This window comes from Corylus avellana, chromosome ca5, assembly GCF_901000735.1.
Source record: "Corylus avellana chromosome ca5, CavTom2PMs-1.0".
Lineage (NCBI taxonomy): Eukaryota > Viridiplantae > Streptophyta > Magnoliopsida > Fagales > Betulaceae > Corylus > Corylus avellana.
Window position 1 is genome coordinate 25,879,715 of NC_081545.1, and position 20,800 is coordinate 25,900,514.

The following is a 20,800-nucleotide window of genomic DNA, read 5'->3' on the forward strand; positions in this document are numbered from 1 at the left end:
AAAAATCAAGTCCAAAGGTGACAGCAAAGAGATTGAGAATTACAAGTCTGAAATTATGAAGAGAGACCAGTTTTGATAAGAATAAAACAACGATGTTGATTAACATCCGATAAAATTGGATTTTAAGATCCATGAGAATTTTAGCAATCACTAAATTGAACCATGTTCACTCTATCTGATGGATGCATTCTAGAATGCCTGAATATCAAAATCAAAGGCAATACCACTGGGATTACAATGAAAAGAATGCAAGTATTACATCCGACCAGATATTCAAATTGGTTGTGCCAAACAGGTCCGCTGAAAGAATAAGTTCCATTATAGATGAAAATGAGTAGGAAAAGAGCCAATTCAACCCAGTCAGTCATGTCTGAACCTATCCTTAACCTGCATTCTGACAGTAGTATTCTTTCAGAAATGAACCTTCAAGGTCGATCAGATGACAAGTTGCCACCCTCAAGAATTTGCCAATCCTTTGGACCTAATAAATGAAATTTACACATAAGCCTTTTCATCTCCCTACTTCTGATTCAATAACTGCCTACTGATTACCGTTACTTTCTGAGTTGCATTGCATTTCAAGCAACTTTTGTTGTTCCCCGTCAGTCTCCTGTGCATTGACTTCTTTTGCATCTTTAGGCTTTTTGCTTGTAGACTGCTGATACATAGCCCCACCAAACATACAAATCAAAAGCCCCATTGTTCCCACAAACGTCGAATGATTGTCCCAAATGACCAAATTAATCACAACCGTTAATAGTTTGTTCACTATACCAAGAACAGTAAACCCGGTTGCAGAAATTGCCCTCCGGCAAGAAAACCCAAAGAAAGAGATTGATAAACCAAGCAAACATGATAACCCTACTGGCAAAACCACCTGGAAAGAGTACCAATCTGACTCATCCGTGATTTCATGCTTTATCTTCTTCAATTCACCCATTATAAGCAGCTCCAAAGGAAACAGTAGGAGAGCCTCAAGATTGTTGTACAACACGAGACCCCATGTATTCAAACCGATGGTCATGACTACATGCTTTATGTAAACGAAATCTATGGACATGCTTACCAGGTAAGCTAGAGCCCAGCTATAAGCCATGACTGTGAACTGGTAATCTGTTAGCACATAAAGCACACTCCCTCCAAAGATAGTGACAAGTGAGATCCATGTTCTAATTGACGGCCATGGCTGGCGCAAGAAGAGGGTCTCTCCTATTGCAACAAATATGGGAACTACTGAACGGAAGACAATGAATGTGTCAACATTGGCATGAAGAAGGAGCTCACTGTTGGTGAAAAGAGAAAGGTAGAATATAATTGCTGCAGGCAGGAAGCGCCACATGGTTAAAAGGTCAAGCCTGTCACGCTCAATGAAATTAAGCCATCCACAAATGAGGACCCCAGCTGTGCTTGTGAAGTACTGTAAAGCAGTTAATGCCCCGGGATAAGGAAATTTCATGACCGCCCATTTGTTGATGATGGAAAGCAAAGATGCAGATAGGCAGTAACCGGCTGCTATTCCATAGACTGAGGCTTGCTGGAGTAGGACACCGTGCCAGTTTGTTTGGATTTCACCAGATGGAGTAGGAGCTTCTGGACCTTTTTGGCTGGCACCAAATCTTAAATTCTCCACATCATTATTGTTATTAGACATCTGAAAGTGAATCAGAAGTTCTTGTTAGTCAACTTATAAGGGCTACAATTCTTATCACGGGATTCGGCTTCTGTCCTGTAGTTAAAACTACAACACATCTGTTGTAAAAAATTGAAGGGTCCAGAATCCAGATTTTTTTAGGTTAACCTCGCCGATTTGCTACACTTAAAACTTATGAAGCATAAGCCTAGACGTGACGCTGTTTAAGTCTCTTTCAACCCCTACCACCTTCATACACAGATCATGGCTCATGTCGTTGCAAGAGCCATCTTTTTACACCCTTATCACAGTATTCCTGATTTCAGTTGCCAACTTCTTCTTCTCCACAATCCCTTCTCTCAGCCGAAGTCCCTCAACTTCCCCTTATTGTCTACTACTTCCACTCCACCTCCGGCCCTTCCACCACCCTCCCTCCAAGCCCTCTCTCCATTCCAATCTTTTGGAATCTGGCTGCAAATAAGAGTTCAACACCATGCCCTTGTGCTTCTTGTAGAAACTAAGCTCGAAGGATCGAACCCCAGCACGCAGCATGGAGTTGATGTCGCAAGGGTTGTGGAAGTTCTTGGACTCAACAAGGCGGCACACCCAGTTGAACTTAACCCCATTAAAGACGTCCGAGATCTCTTTGTTGCTTTCCATGGTGATTGTAAAGTCGTGTTCTTTCTCGGACTTGCTGACCTTGAGTTTGTGCGTGTTGGATGAGATTTTGCTGCCCAAGTAAATCTCCGTGGCCTTACATTTGGTTGCTGACGAGGCAGTCAAACTCGTCGATAACAACCTTGGACGAGAGGCGATTGAAGAAGCTTCGGATACCAAAGAAGAGGTAGTCTTGGATTTAAAATTAGCACCTAAACTACGGCCTTTTGGCCACCATGGCTCAAACCTACGGCCCCTTGTTCTTCCTCAAGCTTGGCTTCAAAAAATTAGCCATGGTGTGACTTGGTGTCCAACCCCGAGCTCGCCAGCCGAGTCCTCCACACACAGGGTGTTGAGTTTGAATCCTTCCCATGTAACGTTGTCTTCGATATATTCACTGGCAATGGACAGGACATGGTGTTCACAGTCTATGGCGATCATTGACAGAAGATGCGCCACATCATGATACTGTCGTTTTTCACCAACAAATTCGTGCACAGCTACGGTGATATGTGGGAGGAAGAGATGGACCTGGTGGTTCGATCATGAACTAAAGAGAGATGAGAGGGTGAGGACGAAGGGACTGGTTATTAGGAAGCGCTTGCCATTGATGCTGTACAATATCATGTACCCAAAACGAGATGAACCATGATCTGTGTGAAGGGGGTAGGGGTTGAAAGAGACTTAAACGACGTCAAGTCTAGGCTTATGCTTCATAAGTTTTAAGTGTAGTAAAACCACAAGTTTAACCCAAAACAATATGAACCCTTTTTTATAGCAGATGTGATGTAGTTTTAACTACAACGTAGAAGCCGGATCCCTTATCATCGGTTCTAAAGGATGAATTGTTTACATCTCTAAAGGACATCATTCTAAAACATTAGACTCCATATCCAGAAGAATCCATATCAAAGTTGAAAACATAAATGAGCCAACTTCTCTTCTTAGGAGTAACAAATAGTACAGGCCATAAATTAATTAGGCAACAGAAAGATGGAATAGGTGCTCGACGAATCTCACTCCAAGGAATTCAAATATAAACCATATCAATAAGACCATTCACATTCACATAACTCTATTCAAAGGTGCCTAGGAAATAGGAAACCACACTGATTTTAGTATAAGTAGTCTGTAAGTAGGAAGCAACAAAAAGGAGAAGGCCATAGGACTTAGCATGAAAAGTTACATTTGTTGACTACATTTGTTGATTACAAAGAGGCATCTCGAAAGAGAAAATAACAAGAATATAAGATCTTGAGTTATATATTGAATTTGAGGGTAGGAATCAGAATTCGGATTCAAGACTGAAACAAATGTAGCCTCCGTGAACCCTCAATTTTTATTCACGATTTTTATGGGCTTGCTTAATTCGACCTGAGTCGGACTTATACATGTGCAATTTCAGCAGAACATTGAGAAGAAATTCACGAAAAATAAGGCCAATTAAATATACTACAATGTGAAAATGAAACAAAATAAAAGATTCAAAGAAAACAAGCTACACTTACAACCAACTGTGGGACCTTCCACCTAAAAGAATTATATAGACATCCACCTCTGTTCGGTTGCAGAGAAACTTGAAGAAAGTGAAAGAAAATAAAAATATTAAGCACTAAGTTTATCACATTTTGCTTTCATGGTTACCTGTGGGCTGTAGCTAGAAATTTGACTGAGATTTGCAGCCGGCTTGTTTGGCCGTCGATTCGCTCGATATTGAAGCCTCACGGAGCACCGAAGCGGTGAGAAAGGGAACAGTTTTTTTCTCGGTGTTACTGGTTTAAGCGAAACTATTAAGTGCCTATACGCTCTAGCTAGTCAAGGAAGCTGACCCCTTCTAATCTTTTTTTTTTTTTTTGGATAAATACAAAATCAGTTAAAGTGGTTAGCCTAAATTTCATGCGAGAAATGACACTTGGCACTTATTATAATAAATTGGAAGAAATTTCTTCCAAAGTGATTTAGAAGAAATAAATCAGTCCCTATTGTAGTGGATACTTTTTCGCACCATTTGATATCGGTTGTTAGTACGTCGTTAAATGAGCGTAATAAATGAGTGTCAATAATATATTATTCTAGATGAGTAAAAGAAATGTTACATACTAAACTCCATCCTGTCTCATTCACTAGGTGACAATATCTATAAATTAGTTATTATTAAAAAAAAAAAAAACACACACACACACAAATGCTAATAAGTCCAAGCATATCATTTCAGTATGGTGAGAATGTGATGAGAGTATAATATAGCAAAATTGTTTAAGTAATGTTACTCTTCACACATTCTATATTGGTTGACATAATATATTTTAAATGGCTTTTCATATCAGCATATCAGTTACTTAAAAAAAAAAAAAAAAACTTAAAACATAATATTACTCCTTTATGAAAATTGACCCCATGATGAGGAATGAGGAATTGAATTTCTAATTTTGTCAATTACATATTTAAGTTTTGGTGTTCGCGTTTTCCATGCAAATCCCATAAAAAGGTATCACATACTATTTTTTAGATTAAAAAAAGAAAAGAAAAGAGAAGATGGGCGGTAAAGACTGAGGAGAGAGGGTGATAAAGGAGGAAACCAGGATTTGAGATGAGTATGACAAAACTAAAAAATGGAGATCTTTAAAGGTACAAAATTAATTTTGGAAAATCGAACTTGTAAAAAACATAAAATTTAGGGAAAATCTTAAAAATTTTAAAGATTTTTTAAAATTTTTTTGGAGGACTTCTGTTCCCCAAGGACAAGGGCAGTTCCCTATGGGGTGGTAATCCACCCATACCACTACATTCTACACCTTCCAGTACCCCTGCATAGAGAAATGATGGGGACTAAAACTTCACCCCTATCTCCACCCTCTATGTGCCCTCCTCCTTTGTAAGATGGATCTCCACTTCCCATCACCCCCTTATCTAGAGGTGGAGGGCATATAGAGGGGCGGATCTCCAACCCCTTTATGAGGGTGGAGGACGCAGAGAGTGGTGGTGGGGGTTGGAGATCCATCACCCACCACCCATATCTACCCTTTTTTTTCCTTTAATGTTTTGGCATAATGGTTTATGTGGCATGGTTGAATTTTTATTTTTTATTTTTTAAAGTGAATGGTTAATGTTCTCTAGATACACATGACGTCAAAGCATCTCCAGCAACATTAGATATTTTACCAGTGAAAAACCACTATTCTCTATTTTACCTACTCATTTTTCTATATAAACTCCAACAGCTTCTTTATTTCATTCTCTACTTTTCTTTAAATATTGTTATTTAATCTTTTTTATTTTTTTATTTTTAATTTTTTCACTTTTCTCTCTCTCTCACTCTCTCTCCTTCCGCCTCAACCCAAATCCCCCATGGCCAACCTCTGCAATTATCTCTTCCCTCTCCTCTCTCTCCCTCCACACCACCACAACCCAAGAAAACTTTCAATTTTGGAGCTTAAACAACGCTGCCACAGAAGAAGAATTTGATACTAGAAGAAAGAAGAATTTGATATGATTGACCTATGGTGGATCTAAACCCCATTTGCGACGGTGGGTTTTGGTGCTTATGTTGGGAAATTTTTTGTTTGAATTTCGGATGATTTAAGGTGTGGTTAATTTGAAGCTATAAGCTAGATTTCAAATCTTTTGTTTGTTTTGGTGTTCATGCTGGGCATGGCTTATGTGCTTTCTCAGCAATGGACAGCTCTCTTGCTCGCAAACCATGTGGAATCAAAAGCTAGCTAATGCAACAAACATGAGAAAATCAAAAGTTTGGTCTTAAGGAATTGGGCCAGTCTCATGGGGTGTAGGTGAGGAAGGATGATTTTATACTAGAAGGAAATATGAGAGGAGGGGTTATTGGGTGGGTTTGTCTAGAAAACCAAGAATGCCTCGATGAGGAAGAGGAAGAGGAAGAGGGAGAGCGAGAGAGAAGAGAGAGAAAACAAATTAAAAAATATGAACATAGTGCTATAGTGAATAGCTTGATATTGTTATTATTGTAGTAAAAAAGTTAGTATAGCTCTTCTAGAGCTAATCTGTTGGAGCTGAAAAAGGAACAATAATGTTTAAATGTAGCTAATATTGCTCTTTTACCTAATTACCTAATTGCTGAAGATGCTTTGACACATTTTTATTTAGTCTACGCAAAACTCACATCTGTAATTTTGGAGCAATTTCCCTTTGTTTTATAATAAAGAAGAGGGTAAAAACTAAGAAGGTGTGAAATTATATTTGGCAGGGTGGGCTTGGTTAGTGGGCCTGGGTGGGTTTTCATGTGTTACCATTTACTTACCCGAACCCGGACGATTGCAGAGGGAAAATACAACCGTATAAACCAAATCCCGCTACGTGGCATAGCGGTTAATGTTTGAATTCCAAAGCCTTCGTGAAACATCGTTGCAACCGAACCCCTCCTTCAAAGTCTGGAACTGCCCCAACTACGCATTATATATCATCAAACTTGTTTGATGCAAATTTTTTCTCACTCTGAAATCAAGTTCTTCGTATTCTTATTCAATGCAAAAAAAAAAAAATGGGTCCAACAATGCTAGCCGTCCGATTCCAACACTCTGTCACCCCCAATGCCCTTCGATCATATCTCGCGGAGTTTCTCTCCACATTCTTCTACGTCTTTGCGGTTGTGGGTTCCGCCATGTCATCGCGTGAGTCTTCTTAATATTCATAACAAAAATGGGATTCTTATTTGTTTTGTTAAGTGGTCGTTGTTGGATTTTTGTAATGTGGTAGGGAAGTTGATGCCTGATGTTTCCTCCAACGCATCCAGTTTGGTCGTGGTTGCCGTCACCAACGCCTTTGCATTGTCGTCGGCCGTGTATGTTGCGGCGAACATCTCCGGCGGGCATGTGAATCCGGCTGTCACTTTTGGAATGGCGGTCGGAGGTCACATTAGTGTCCCAACCGCTTTGTTTTACTGGGTTTCTCAGATGCTGGCCTCTGTTATGGCTAGCCTTCTCTTGAAGATGACCGTTGTTGGACAGGTAAAAGAAACCTCTTACATTACTAGTCTTATATATATTAATATATTTGACAAGATGAAAAGCAACTTCAGATAATTTCACTTTTTGGTTCCTTTGTACGTTATTTTCATGAAAAACATAGTGAATTGTTGATAATTTTTGACACAATTAGCAAATTTGACATAATACTAACGCGAAATTAATGAGTTATGATTGAAGAATTTGAATAAATGAGTCAAGTTAGGGTTAATTTATATAGTCTTATACTCATACTTCAATAGTCAATACAACCCTAACTCGACACGCAACATTTTTTGTTGACAATTGTTGATATGAACCCCAATACAAAATTAGCAAATTAGGGTTGAAAGGTCTAACATGTTAAATTAAATAGATAGGATTATGGTTGACTTATACAGTCTTATATTAATTATGCATTGGCACGACACAAACCCGATACGTGAACCCTTGCTTGCATGATTTACGAAACTAGAAAATTTTATGTCGTGTATTGGGTGGAATTGAATAGAGTTGTTTGGCATAAAAATGTGAGAAGTTTTTGTAAAATAATATTATGAGTTGTGCAGCATGTTCCAACCTACACTATTGCTGAAGAAATGACTGGATTTGGAGCATCCTTGATGGAATGTATCCTAACGTTTGCTTTAGTCTACACTGTTTATGCTGCTGGGGACACCAGGCGTGGCACACTGGGAGCCATTGGACCCCTAGTAATTGGGTTCATAGCAGGAGCCAATGTGTTGGCAGCAGGGCCCTTCTCCGGCGGATCAATGAATCCGGCGTGCGCCTTTGGATCGGCTGTCACCGCCGGCAGTTTCAAGAATCAAGCAGTGTACTGGGTTGGACCCTTGATTGGTGCTGCAGCTGCAGGCCTTGTCTATGACAATGTGGTGTTCCCTTCTCATGCACCGGAGGAAGTTGGGGTGTAATTCAATGCGATCGATATTCTTACATTTGCTTTCCTTTTGTTTCAGTAAATTTGTATTTTATTATGCTCGATCTTCAACTGAATGCCATGATATTTGCATTTCAATTTTTTTAAATCGTTTTTAAGATAGTAATACATTAACAATATTAAAATCTTCTCAGGATCAACAAATCCGAGGTAAAACTCAACCAGCAAATGACATACTTGCACTTTGGATCCAAAATGGTCTGATCAACATAATACAATAGTACAAATTATTTAGTATAGCATCTATAATTAATATTATTCCACAATAAAAAAACATCTTTGAAACAATAGACAATTGAGAAATTCTATGTAATAAATCCGAGCATTGTAGATTGCTCTAAAAAGCTTCCGATTGAATATGAAATAGAGCATATTGTAAGTGTAAAATGCAGTTCAATAAATAAAGTGCATATCGAAAAGCGTGGAAAACATGCTTTAAGGCAAGTAAATAGAAAGTTAATTGCATGACAATTGTGTTCAAATTACAAAATAAGCAATAGGGGGTAATTACTTTTTTTTCCACATCAATTATAACGCATTATCACTTTACTCCCATGAACTGACAACCCTACTACGGGCAAAAGTGGGATAGAAAATTTCAAGAAGGCATGTGGGACGCACGTGACGGGTTGTTCGTCTGAATTAAAGTCTTTGACTGGTGGAAAAGGAGGTTTTGGGCACAAAATAGTAGTTTGATAGGGTCAGTAGGGTTGCCAGTTCATATGAGCAAAGTGACAATGCGTTGTAGTTAATGAGGGAACATATGGGATAAAAAATTTCAAAATGGCACGTGGGGCGCACGTGACGGGTTGACCGTCTGAATTAACGCCTTTGATTGACAGAATGGGGGTTTTGGCCCTTTTGGGCAAAAAAATGGTAGTTTGATAGGGTTGGGTGTAGGGTTGTCAATTCAGAGGAGTAAAGTGATAATGCGTTGTAGTTGATGAGGAGAAAATTTAATTACCCTTAAGCAATATATATATATATATATAATCCTATCACTAGCATTTTCAATGTTAAAAATTTTATACAAAGCTATTCACAATATTCATTTATTGGGGAAACTACTTTTAGCCCCCATGAACTACAATGCCTTGACACTTTCCCCCCACGAACTACCAACTACAATACCCGACCCCATCAAACTACTATTTTCTAGCCAAAGGCCCCATTCCGTTAATTAGTCAAAGATGTTAAAATAGACGATCAATGCCAGTCAACACCTTTTAATTTTTTTCCTTCCACTTTTGCCCTCACTTCAGTTGAATGGACCATAATCGACAACGTATAGGTTAAAACAATTTGAAAAAAAAAAAAAGAAAAAAAAAAGCAGGAACACTCCCTCCTCGTCTTCCCTCTAGCAGACGTCCATTTGTTATTTTTATTTTTATTTTTTTCTCTCCTCCCTCTGCTTTGCAGGGATATTAATCAAAAACGCTGCCACAATTAATCAGACAATAATGCAAAAAAGAGAAAAAGTCAAAAACCCACACAATGCCGGCAAGGTTATATTGACAAGCATGGCAGAATAGAGAAATCAAAAGTGCGTGAAATCTGCACGCAACTGCAAACGGTAACAACTCCGTTATTTTCTTCCACCACTTCACAACCAGAGCTTTCTAGGGTGGTAAATGGTTGTCCCACTTTACAACTCTATAATTCTTCCACCACCTCACAACTACTAATTAAACAACGTAATACTTTTTTAAGGATTTTTTTTCCTCTTTTTTAATGGTTTGGGCATTGGAATTGTTTTTGAATCTGAGTCTCTGTGTGGGTTCTTGTTTGTTCCCATGCAAAATCAACCAAATGGGTCAACTGGGTTTTGTCCCAAATGATTGATTTCTTCTTCTTTAGCTCCGATTTAGAAACCCTATTCCCCAAAGATTTGGTACCAGAGGGCTAGGGCTTGGGGATAAGCTTGATTCTTGAATCTGGGTGTTTGTGATTCTTGTTTGAATAGGAAGCAAATATCATGTTTGAACATATAGAAAGTTACGAGCTTGGGGTGTGGCGGCGAGCCACCTCCCGGCCACTTTTGGGGGTGGCCGCGCACCAACCCCGTGGGTTGGGGGTGGAGGCGAACCACCCCCGGCCACTTCTGGGGTGGCTTGTTGGCCACCCCCACCCCCTATTTTTAAAAAAATTAATTTATAAATTTTATATATTTATATTTTTTGTTTGAATTTTTTATTTTGAGGTATTTCTGTCTTTTAATAAGATTTAACGTTTAAAAGATAATATTTCATCCAATTTAACGAGTTTGACTGACGGAATGAGGGGTTTTGAGAAGAAAATTGTAGTCTGATGAGTCAGGCAATAAGGTTAGCAGTTCATGGGAAAAAATTGACAATGTGTAGTAGTTAATGGGGAAAAAATGTAATTACCCCAAGAAAAAATTAATTATTATTATTATTATTTTTAAGAAAGGGGTGGCTGTATGTTTATTTAGTTTTTTTTTTTTTTTTTCTAGTCTAATATATTTATATTTTTTTATTAAAAATGAAAAATGTCGCCATTTTATTGTCGTTGACGTGATATTTAATAGAATTCGTCAAATTTTTTAACAGAATTTGACTCTAGGGTCTAAATTATTTTTTTGGTATATCCCAGAACTTTTGATTTCACTTTCATATAATATTGAGTTATTTGTAATTTAGGCTAATCACATGATTTGATTTTGCATATATCCATATTTTTTTACACCGCACGAGCGATTTGTAATTTAGACTAACTATAATAACTGATTTTTTATGTATTAAAAAAAAATTGTATTTATTCGCCCCTTGAGCATTTTTTTTTCCATCTTTTTAGTTTAAAAAATAGTGTAGTTTATTTTTTATGTTATTAATTTTTTATTTTAGTTTTTAAAATAATAGGGGTATTATAGGAATATAAAAATATGGCTTATTTGATACACTTTGGTAGTTTGATGGGCTACTTTAATTAGTACCTTTTGAACATTGTAGGGCTCTATAACAAACGACTTTTAGTTTGAGGGCTTTTTTATATTTTTCCCAAGAATATTTTGTGGTAAATAAAAATAAATATTCATCATAAACATACTAAATGGAAACTTTATTCCTTCAATTCAAATTAAATTACTTTATTCGTTTTCATATTGGCAATCCATAATTACTAATTAAGTGCTACGTACATAAATTAGAAACGTTGTTTAAATCTTCTTCTAGAACACGTTATGATTCATGTGGAAAAAACAATGTTCAATGTTATATGATGGTTAAAAATAAATATTCATAATAAACCTTCTATTGCCGCTTTCAAAATTAATAATGTAAAATACATATTCATAATAAACATTTAAGAATATTGATAAGAATTTACTGCATATGAATATGTTTTTCATGCATCTATATGTGCATTATTTCAATGAACACAGAGATAGGGAGAGAGTAGTTAGGAACTCTTTATTAGATCTCAAACTGAAGCTCATGGATATTGTAGGTTATTCTTATCAGGGACGTGGTTCTTCACATGCGTTTCATAACATATTAATTCAAGACAACGTACATAAGCCAATACATTTATAATCCGTTCAAAAGACAGTACATCTATAACCCTGTGTTGCCGGCAATCATGTACGCAACTTTCAATAACAGCGGAGTGCTCAATACTGTCGAGGCAATCTTTAAAAGCAGAAAAGAGACAGTCACCATGGACAAAGGACAACCCATGATTTCGATTTTTTAACCTTTCCTCACAATCTTCAATTTTTTTTGTGATGCAACTATGCAATGTTGGCTTTGGCTCCTGATGCTCCAGCTTTGGCGTTGGATTTTGATGCTCTAGCTTTGGTTCTTGTTCTTGATGCTCTTGCTTTGCCTCTAGCTCCTGATGCCCTGGCTTCTCAGTTTTATCAAATTCCATGACGGGAGCTGAATGAGTGAAAGAGTTAGAGGCATGGTTATTAGCTTGTATTTTAACCACAGTAAGGATATACAATTCTATAATAACCACTACAAGTATTTCAATACATTTCCTAACCATCTTTTTTCTCAGATATTAGAAGGCAAGGCTTAAAAGCTTTTAACCCTTTATAGGCAACTGAATGAGAGGATATCTTTGGAATAAAGAAAATTTAGTCTAAGAATTGATTTGTTCTTGCCTTATTTTATCCAAACAAAGTTTTGTTTAGTACTTGGGACTTGGGACATTTGAAAGTAAGACATTTTTTCAATCAAATGACTGGTTCAAATGACACATTTTCGCAAGGATCACATGGTTTCATAATAATAGTTTATGTTTATTATTCCCCTTTTCCCTCTCTCCCGCTTTGAATAGAAGAAAAAAAAATACTAATAGTTTATGTTAACATGCGCTATTTAGTAAAAGTAATTGAATAAGTAAAAAAATGGATGATCCAATAGCCATAATATATCAAATCAATGGACCCATTTAAACAGTTTTTGAAAGAAAATATTACTTCATAAAATGTGATAACTACATCATATTAGAATAAGAAAATGAAACCATCTTATTATTCATTCATAAAAAGAAAATATGGAATTTATTACTAAAACGGGCCCATGGTTTTTGGAAAAGTAAAATTATAGAAAAATAGCTTTTTACAATAATGAAGAGACAATTAAGTAAATGAAATAGACTAACTTGATCATATTAAGAGAGTGGCTTTGGATGAGAATTAATGTATTGATTCAGCTCTTAAGCAATGCAAAATGCTATATTATATGACATTTGCTTAAAGAAAGTTTTATTCAAATGAATTATTTACAAAGGGTAACTTTCTATTTAGTTGTATTGCTTTGATTTTTCCTGTATTTTTCTGGTTTTTCTTGCTGCTTGTAATAAGGTCATGTCCTCTCTCTTGATCTCCTCGCTTGTTATTTTGGTCCAGACCCCTGGGGTTGTGGATGAGAACGATATCCTGGCTTTCGGGTTCAGGAGGATGTGTGTCGGCATGGGGTCCTTTTGATCCCAAGGTCGAGAAATAAGAGCTACATATGCATTAGTTTGTGTCTGCCTAGCGTAGATCTGTTTTTCCAACTAAAGATTAGTTATAAGTTAGCGGATGTTTGGCGTCTTTGATGTGTAATCTTTTAGTTACGACTTTGATCTTTTAGCTTTGGCTAGGATCTTTCAGAATGTTATGTTCTGTGATTGTAAGAGTTTTAATGCTCTTGATTCCTCTATTAATGAGATAAGAATGATCTTCCTTCAAAATATATATATATATATATATATATATATATATCTTAAAATTATTTTGAGATTTATTGCCTTTATCAACTAAACTTTTGACTTAATAAATCATCCCTATTAATTCTTTTTGTCTCAAGAGTTACAAAAATACTTTTATTAGGTCGTAAAGGCTGCCATATTTCATATGTCTACATATATATGAGATCAAACTATTTCCGCAATTCAGAATATATTTGAACAATCTACAACATATGAAGATGTTTTTGGGTTTTTGTTTAATTTTATAAAGATGATGATTGCTTGAACTAAATGTTGTATTAATCTTGAAAATTTTCTACAACATGGGTTTTATTATTGTTTTATGTTGATAGTTTAGATTTGTTCATAAAATTAAAGTTATATATATATATATATATAGGTATATATATATATATATATATATATGCTGTTAAGTTATGAAGACAAAAACTAATGCATTGAAAGACTCACAACTATACAAAAACATCATATTCGATTCTAGATACTTGAATTGTTTATAGAATATTATTAACATTATTCGTAACAATTATTTCTATAGGGAAAAAAATGATTATTAACATTGAGAAATGTTAGTGATACCAAACTTTTTACAAAGAGATAGGTATTGAAATGACGTGGAACTTGTTCTTTGGAGAATATCAAAATAATTAATCAAGAAAAAATACTACGGCTACCAATAAATAAGCTTCATATCATTTTAATACTCATATGTTAGTAAAAAATTTAGTACCACTGGCATTTTTTATTAACGTTATTTGTAACAATTATTTTTATAAATTCTATCTCCGGTGGATTATACTAACAAAACTTGAATACAAAAATTTGATTATTAATTTTGCATTTCAGAAAACGAAAAAGAAAAAGACTTTCACATTTTTTATAATTTATATCAAACAACTGATCAGGACGGAAATGAGTTAAATTATCTCTATTCTCTAGAAATCCCAATCCAGAGAAAGTATTTTTCTCATATCTATTAAAAAAAAAAACAATTCATATATGTCAATAAAAATTGTTGAAAAAGATATGGCAGATGAATATGAAGACATACATGACATGTGAAATATATATTCCTGATTCATACGGAATTTCATGTGCCACATGCTACTCGGGACATACCATATGGTTATCTAGAGTTCGGCACTTCATCGCTTTGCCTAAATTTCAATTGAATTTCTTACAAACTAATAGATGTAAACAAATAGTGCACTCTTCCACTTAAATGGGTTGTAATGCCGGTAGGTATGCCTAATCTAGGCGCTCGATTCAGAAATACGAAGTGCCCCCTTCTTGAAGTATTTCTCATACAATCAATTATTTTTCTCGAATTTTACTCTTAGCAACTCTTTATGTTTGAGGCATTACATTTCTTCGATTGATTATATAATATCTTAAAACAAACACACTATTTAAAAATGCTCCTTCCCGAATTTCAGTTACAAAACAAAAATTCAGGACAAATTTTAATGTGAATTTGGACTCATGAACGATGTGCATAGTATTATTTTTCAGTCTCTTATTTAATTTAAGATGAAGTAGTCATGGTTCAGGTTCATATACATTAATAATTATTATTTTTATATAAAAATAATTTTTTATTTTTTAATAATTTAGAACTGGCAAATCAATATATGAAAAGGGTACAAAGTATATTCCTTTGATACTCCTTTTCCAATAAGGACAGAGCATAGATTTCCTTGGGTGTAAAGCAAATAAAATAACCGTGCCCAACAAGGAAAAGTAGGAAAGCCTCGAAGCCATATAAGTAGGGTTGAGGTACAGCCGTAAAAGCCAAACCTTTCGAAAGACTCGGCGGTCCCTCCTTTTCTTCCTTGTTTTTCTGTAGCGTTTGTTTGGTGAGTCCGTGAGAGCGCAATGGAGAATATCCTGGGAGGCAACATTGTTGGGGCGGAGATGAGGCCGAAGACTAAGATTGTCTGCACGTTGGGACCGTCGTCTAGGTCGGTGGCCATGTTGGAGAGGCTTCTTAGGGCGGGGATGAACGTCGCTCGCTTCAACTTCTCTCATGGCACTCATACTTACCACCAAGAGACCCTCGATAATCTCAGGACTGCCATGAACAACACCGGCATTCTCTGCGCCGTCATGTTGGATACTAAGGTATTATTTTCTCGTTGTTCTTGAGCGTTTGTCTTTTCGATCTTTTATCTTCTTGTTTTCATTTCTTTTTTATGTTTTTTAATTTATTGGTACTTTTCTTTTTCCTTAAATCTTTGTGGTTATTTCATGTTGTACATTATTTCTCCTTCAATTTGATTCTAGGTTTGTTGGGGTTTTGATTCAATTTGTTCCCTTTTGTTCATAGATAGTTTGCGTAAAGTTAGTTGGGTTTTGGTTGTTTAATGGTTGGAATGTGATCATTATTTGAATCTCAAAGTTACAGATGAAACAAACAGGTTGAAATTAAATTAAGGTCCTAATGCATGTTGTATGGGAGAAAGAAAGAGGTTTTGATTATTGTTGAATCAAAACTAAGTTGTCAATCTCAAATATATTCATAAATCTTTTATTTATCTTTCTTTGCTGCTGCAAAAATATCAGCTTTGCTTAGTCACACAAACAAATTGCACAATTAAGTTGTCTCCATATATGATTAATCGTATAGATTTTGCTAGAAAGAAAAACATTCCACCCATCAAACCGTACCAGTCAAATTCTGACATTCCACTTGAAGCCTCTCGGTTCTACACATTAAATAGAAATAAGGAAATCCACCATGTCATTGATTAATCGTATGCAGTAATGGACTAGTTTTCTTGTTCATCATGTCATTGTTTGGAAATTAAGTGTTTGATTCTTGTCCTTTTTTCAAATAAATTAAGATTCAATTTAGCATCCACCGGACAAGAGGAGGATATACTAGGCTCTATATCTTTTTCATTATAGATTTCATCTGGAATGCAAATCGGTCGCAAGTTATAGGTATTTGTCTGACATTATTGTTTTCTTATATTTGAAAATTTTCAGGGTCCAGAGATTCGAACTGGGTTTTTGAAGGAAACAAAACCCATACAACTCCAACAGGGTCAAGTGATTACCATCAGCAATGACTATAGCATACTAGGTGATGAAAATATGATAAGCATGAGCTATTCAAAGCTGGCTGAGGATTTGAAGCCACAAAGTGTTATTCTTTGTGCTGATGGGACTATTACACTTACTGTTCTGGAGTGTGATAAGGAACAGGGTTTGGTACGTTGCCGATGTGAAAACTCTGCAGTTTTGGGTGAGAGGAAGAATGTCAATCTTCCAGGAGTTATTGTTGATCTGCCAACCTTAACTAATAAAGACAAAGAGGACATTTTGAAATGGGGAGTTCCAAATAAGATTGACATGATTGCTCTGTCTTTTGTTCGCAAAGGTTCTGACCTTGTGGAAGTTAGAAAACTGCTGGGACCACATGCAAAGAACATTCTTCTCATGTCAAAGGTATGTTAATATCATCTTAAAAAGAAACTATAAAGATGGAAGAATTTGTTGGAAAGTAAAACTAATTTTTGGCATCTTGCCTCGCAATCTTTTTTGTCAAAACTTGTGAAGACTAAAATAGGTGGCATGTTAGAAGGTGTTGACATTATTTGTGTGCCAAAATTACATTCTATATGCATATGTTGTTTCAGATTTTTCTGATATATCTATCAACTATTTTGTTGTGTTTTGTTAGGTGGAGAATCAAGAAGGCGTTGCTAATTTCGATGATATCCTATCAAACTCAGATGCATTTATGGTGGCAAGAGGCGACCTAGGAATGGAAATTCCGATTGAAAAGATATTCTTAGCTCAAAAAATGATGATATTGAAGGCCAACATACAAGGAAAACCAGTGGTGACTGCCACTCAGATGCTGGAGTCCATGATCAAATCTCCTCGGCCTACCCGAGCTGAAGCCACTGATGTTGCTAATGCAGTTCTTGATGGCACCGACTGTGTGATGCTTAGCGGAGAAACTGCTGCCGGAGCCTATCCTGAAATTGTTGTGCAAACCATGGCAAGAATTTGCATAGAAGCAGAGGGTTTTATAGACTATGGAGATCTTTTTAAAAGAATAATGGAAAATGCACCGATCCCTATGAGCCCATTGGAGAGCTTGGCATCTTCAGCGGTGAGTACAGCCCGTTGCATTAAAGCAGCTCTGATTGTGGTCCTAACAAAAGGTGGAAGCACAGCAAAGCTGGTGGCTAAGTATAGGCCAAGCATGCCAATCCTGTCGGTGGTGGTTCCAGAGGTATCAACCGATTCTTTCGAGTGGTCCTGCAGCGATGAAACTCCGGCGAGGCATAGCCTTATTTATCGGGGTCTGGTGCCAGTTTTGAGCACAGCTTGTGCAATAGCTTCACATGCAGAGTCAACCAAAGAGATCGTAGAAATGGCCCTCCAACATGCAAAGGCGAAGGGACTTTGCAAACCTGGAGACTCGGTCGTGGTGTTGCATAAAGTTGAGACTGCCACTGTGATCAAGATCTTGACGGTTGGTTGATTGATCGAGGGAAGTTTTGGGTTAATGTTAGGCAGGAGTTTGCAGCTTTCAATTTTGTTGTCTTTTCTTCTTGTTTAGCACTTTTATCTTTTTGTACCGAACGCATTATTCGGATTTTGGTGAGAGTTAGTATTTCACCATCATCACAATTTTGTCTACTTTCGTTATCAAAATTTTGTCGTCTACTCTGTTTTTCAGTTTACTCTGTTTCCTTGTCTTTGTGCACGTTATTCAACATCTCCAAATTTAGTAAGCAAATATGGCCCATTACACTTGCGAAATCTGTATTTATGCGATGTGGAGATCAATTGACCAAAGAAGATTAAACTGAAACTTCACAAGTACAATGGATCAAGATTTTGGTTGGTTCGAAAAAACTTTTGGTTGTTTGGTTGTGATACCATTGCCACATAAATGAATTTAAGCTATGCTTTTGCATCGTCGCTTAAAAGCAAGAATTTATCTTAAGAAGTGTTGCTAAAACAAACCCAATAATCAAAACCTTTTCTACATAAAACCCAATAATCAAGACCCGAGGCTGCGTCCTTCATTGCCATGGCAGATGGGCCAACGGTACACCTAGTTGATTAAACTGGTCTGTGTTACATTTCATTGCCAAATGAGTGAGCTAATATTTGTGAAAATGTGGTTTCAGATTGAAGCTGCTTTCTGGTTTGATGTTTTACTACAACTTCTCCCCTTTTCTTTTTTTTCTTTTTTTTTTTTTTTTTTTTTTATAATTTTTAATTTATTTATTATTTATTTCTAGACTTCACTTAATTCCTCTAAACTTTTATCACTTTTGTAAAAAATTTCAATTTAGCGTATCAAACTTCCAATTTTTTACAATGTTTCTATTTCGTTAGGTTTTTCCATCTGATGGAAATCAAAATTACCAAAATACTCTTATTTGTATTTTTTGAAAAAAAAAAAATTGCAAAAATTCAAGTGTTGGTCAAAATTTAACGGATTTACAAAATACCCACACCTAAATCTTTGCAATTTTTTTTCTTAATAAAAAATTTGGTATTTTAAATTTTTTTACAAGATTTAACGTAAAAGTTCGATATACTAATTGAAAGGAAAGTTTGGGAGGGTTAAATAAAGTTTTCCCTACTTTTTTTTTTGGGGGGAAACTTCACTAAGGACCCCCAAACTTCCACCCGTTTTGAAATACCCCCCCTGAACTTCAAAATCTCTCAATTTAGTCTCCTAAACTTTCAATTACTCTCAATTTGGACCCTTCCGTTAATTTTACCCATTAAAAATTCAAAAAAAGACCAAAATAACCCTGATTTTTGTTTTTTTTTGTTTTAAATAAAAAAAACGTTTTAGATGTTGGAATTTTATACAAAAGTCAGGGGTATAAACGTCATGTGACGTTTAAAATATGACGGATGGGTCCAAATTGAAAGCGATCGAAAGTTCAGGGGACTAAATTGAGAGATTTTGAAGTTCAGGGGGGGTATTTCAAAACGAGTGGAAGTTTGGGGGTCCTTAGTGAAGTTTTCCTTTTTTTTTTTTGGTTCTCTTCTCTTCTCCTTTACGCCACGTTCTTTCTTCCTTCCCCCGTGTTCCCTTTTCTCTCACTTTCTTGAAAATCTTTTTCAAGCCTTCCTATTGATCTGCAACTCGAGCTAAGTACTCTCAGTTACCTACCGATTTCGAAAATCTATATGGATTTGTTGAGTCGAGCTTGCACAAGCCTCGAAAACTCATCTCGGGTTTGAGCCAATTTCAAGCATGGTAGTGATTCAGCCAAGTCTAACACAAACATTGAAACTCGGCTTGACTTGGCTTGTTTACAGTCCTTCATAGGACGAGTCCTCGGCACTTTAGACCCTTGTAGAGTGACGACCTGTCGTTGGTCTTATGCAGTTCAGTTAACACAGTAGAATATGGTACATTGTCTAGTTTAAATTTTAAATTCAAAAGTAATAGTAGCAATACGGCAAGTCGTTTATATATATATATATATATATAGATAAGGCCACACAATTTCTTGTTATTCTTAGGGGGGAAAAAACTTATGGGAGTGAAACAGAAAGTGATCGAGTAACGATGATGCTACCGGCGGGATTTTGTTTTCAGCCCACCAATGAGGAGCTCATAAGCTTCTATTTTGATAAGGTCTTCTCGTGGGGGCCAAGCTTGGGGAAAAAACTTATGGGAGTGAAACAGAAAGTGATCGAGTAACGATGATGCTACCGGCGGGATTTTGTTTTCAGCCCACCAATGAGGAGCTCATAAGCTTCTATTTTGATAAGGTCTTCTCGTGGGGGCCAAGCAGGCAATTGCGTGGCATTGCCTTGAGGACCAAGGAGTGATGAATAAGGAGTGAAATCTCCATTTAATATCTTTCTTTATTTTCAGGTTTAATAAGGAGCAGTATTTCTCCAATTAAAGGCCACGTCTGCTATGGATCTTTCCTTACTAGAATTTTGGCTTGTTGTAGGCGGCTAGACCTAATTGGTCTCTTCCGAAGGTGTAGCTGTATTTCTCTATTTAAATGTTTGGGTCATGAATAAAAGTATGAAAAAATATTATTTCGAATCATATATGTTGTTTGGAGGTCACGGCTCCCTCGAAGTAGCCATATATCGTTTTTCCCTAAGCTTTTGCTATTTGATTCACATCAAGTGGTATCAGAGCTAGGGTTCTTTGTGTTGGCAAGGAATTGTTAACCAATAGAGGCCCTGTTTCCCTCTAGACGAAACCAGAAAATTGAGCGAAAGCTGAGAGAGTCAATATAGGTTGGTCTCGGAATAAAAGTTTGGCCTACCAAGATTTTTCATTAGAATCTTGGCCCGTAACACGATCATTGACGCAAAAGAGTCAACATCAACATCAAATTATGGAAG

The 20,800-nt window shown here is 36.3% G+C and overlaps 3 protein-coding genes across 3 annotated transcripts; 2 read left to right on the plus strand and 1 right to left on the minus strand.

The window, feature by feature from the left end:
* Positions 1–541: 541 nt before the first annotated feature.
* LOC132181192 (GDP-mannose transporter GONST3-like) lies at positions 542–1,651 on the minus strand. The gene has a single exon (XM_059594305.1). The coding sequence runs from the start codon at positions 1,649–1,651 to the stop codon at positions 542–544; it is 1,110 nt and encodes a 369-aa protein (XP_059450288.1).
* Positions 1,652–6,800: 5,149 nt separating this feature from the next.
* Positions 6,801–8,271, plus strand: LOC132183267 (probable aquaporin TIP5-1). The gene is made up of 3 exons (XM_059596667.1): positions 6,801–6,930; positions 7,016–7,266; positions 7,833–8,271. Exons 1-3 carry the CDS (start codon positions 6,801–6,803, stop codon positions 8,193–8,195), a joined length of 744 nt encoding a protein of 247 aa, XP_059452650.1. The 3' UTR covers positions 8,196–8,271.
* Positions 8,272–15,255: 6,984 nt separating this feature from the next.
* Positions 15,256–17,939, plus strand: LOC132182022 (pyruvate kinase, cytosolic isozyme-like). Its single transcript, XM_059595234.1, has 3 exons — positions 15,256–15,562; positions 16,430–16,891; positions 17,127–17,939. The coding sequence occupies exons 1-3, from the start codon at positions 15,317–15,319 to the stop codon at positions 17,937–17,939; spliced, it is 1,521 nt and encodes a 506-aa protein (XP_059451217.1). The 5' UTR covers positions 15,256–15,316.
* Positions 17,940–20,800: the final 2,861 nt, after the last annotated feature.

Coding starts and splice junctions, on each gene's coding strand:
- LOC132182022 (XM_059595234.1), top strand. CDS start 15,317: ATGGAGAATATCCTGGGAGGCAACATTGTTGGGGCGGAGATGAGGCCG. Junction 15,563..16,429: donor CCGTCATGTTGGATACTAAG/GTATTATTTTCT, acceptor GAAAATTTTCAG/GGTCCAGAGATTCGAACTGG. Junction 16,892..17,126: donor ACATTCTTCTCATGTCAAAG/GTATGTTAATAT, acceptor GTGTTTTGTTAG/GTGGAGAATCAAGAAGGCGT.
- LOC132181192 (XM_059594305.1), bottom strand. CDS start 1,651: ATGTCTAATAACAATAATGATGTGGAGAATTTAAGATTTGGTGCCAGC.
- LOC132183267 (XM_059596667.1), top strand. CDS start 6,801: ATGGGTCCAACAATGCTAGCCGTCCGATTCCAACACTCTGTCACCCCC. Junction 6,931..7,015: donor GGGTTCCGCCATGTCATCGC/GTGAGTCTTCTT, acceptor GTAATGTGGTAG/GGAAGTTGATGCCTGATGTT. Junction 7,267..7,832: donor AGATGACCGTTGTTGGACAG/GTAAAAGAAACC, acceptor TGAGTTGTGCAG/CATGTTCCAACCTACACTAT.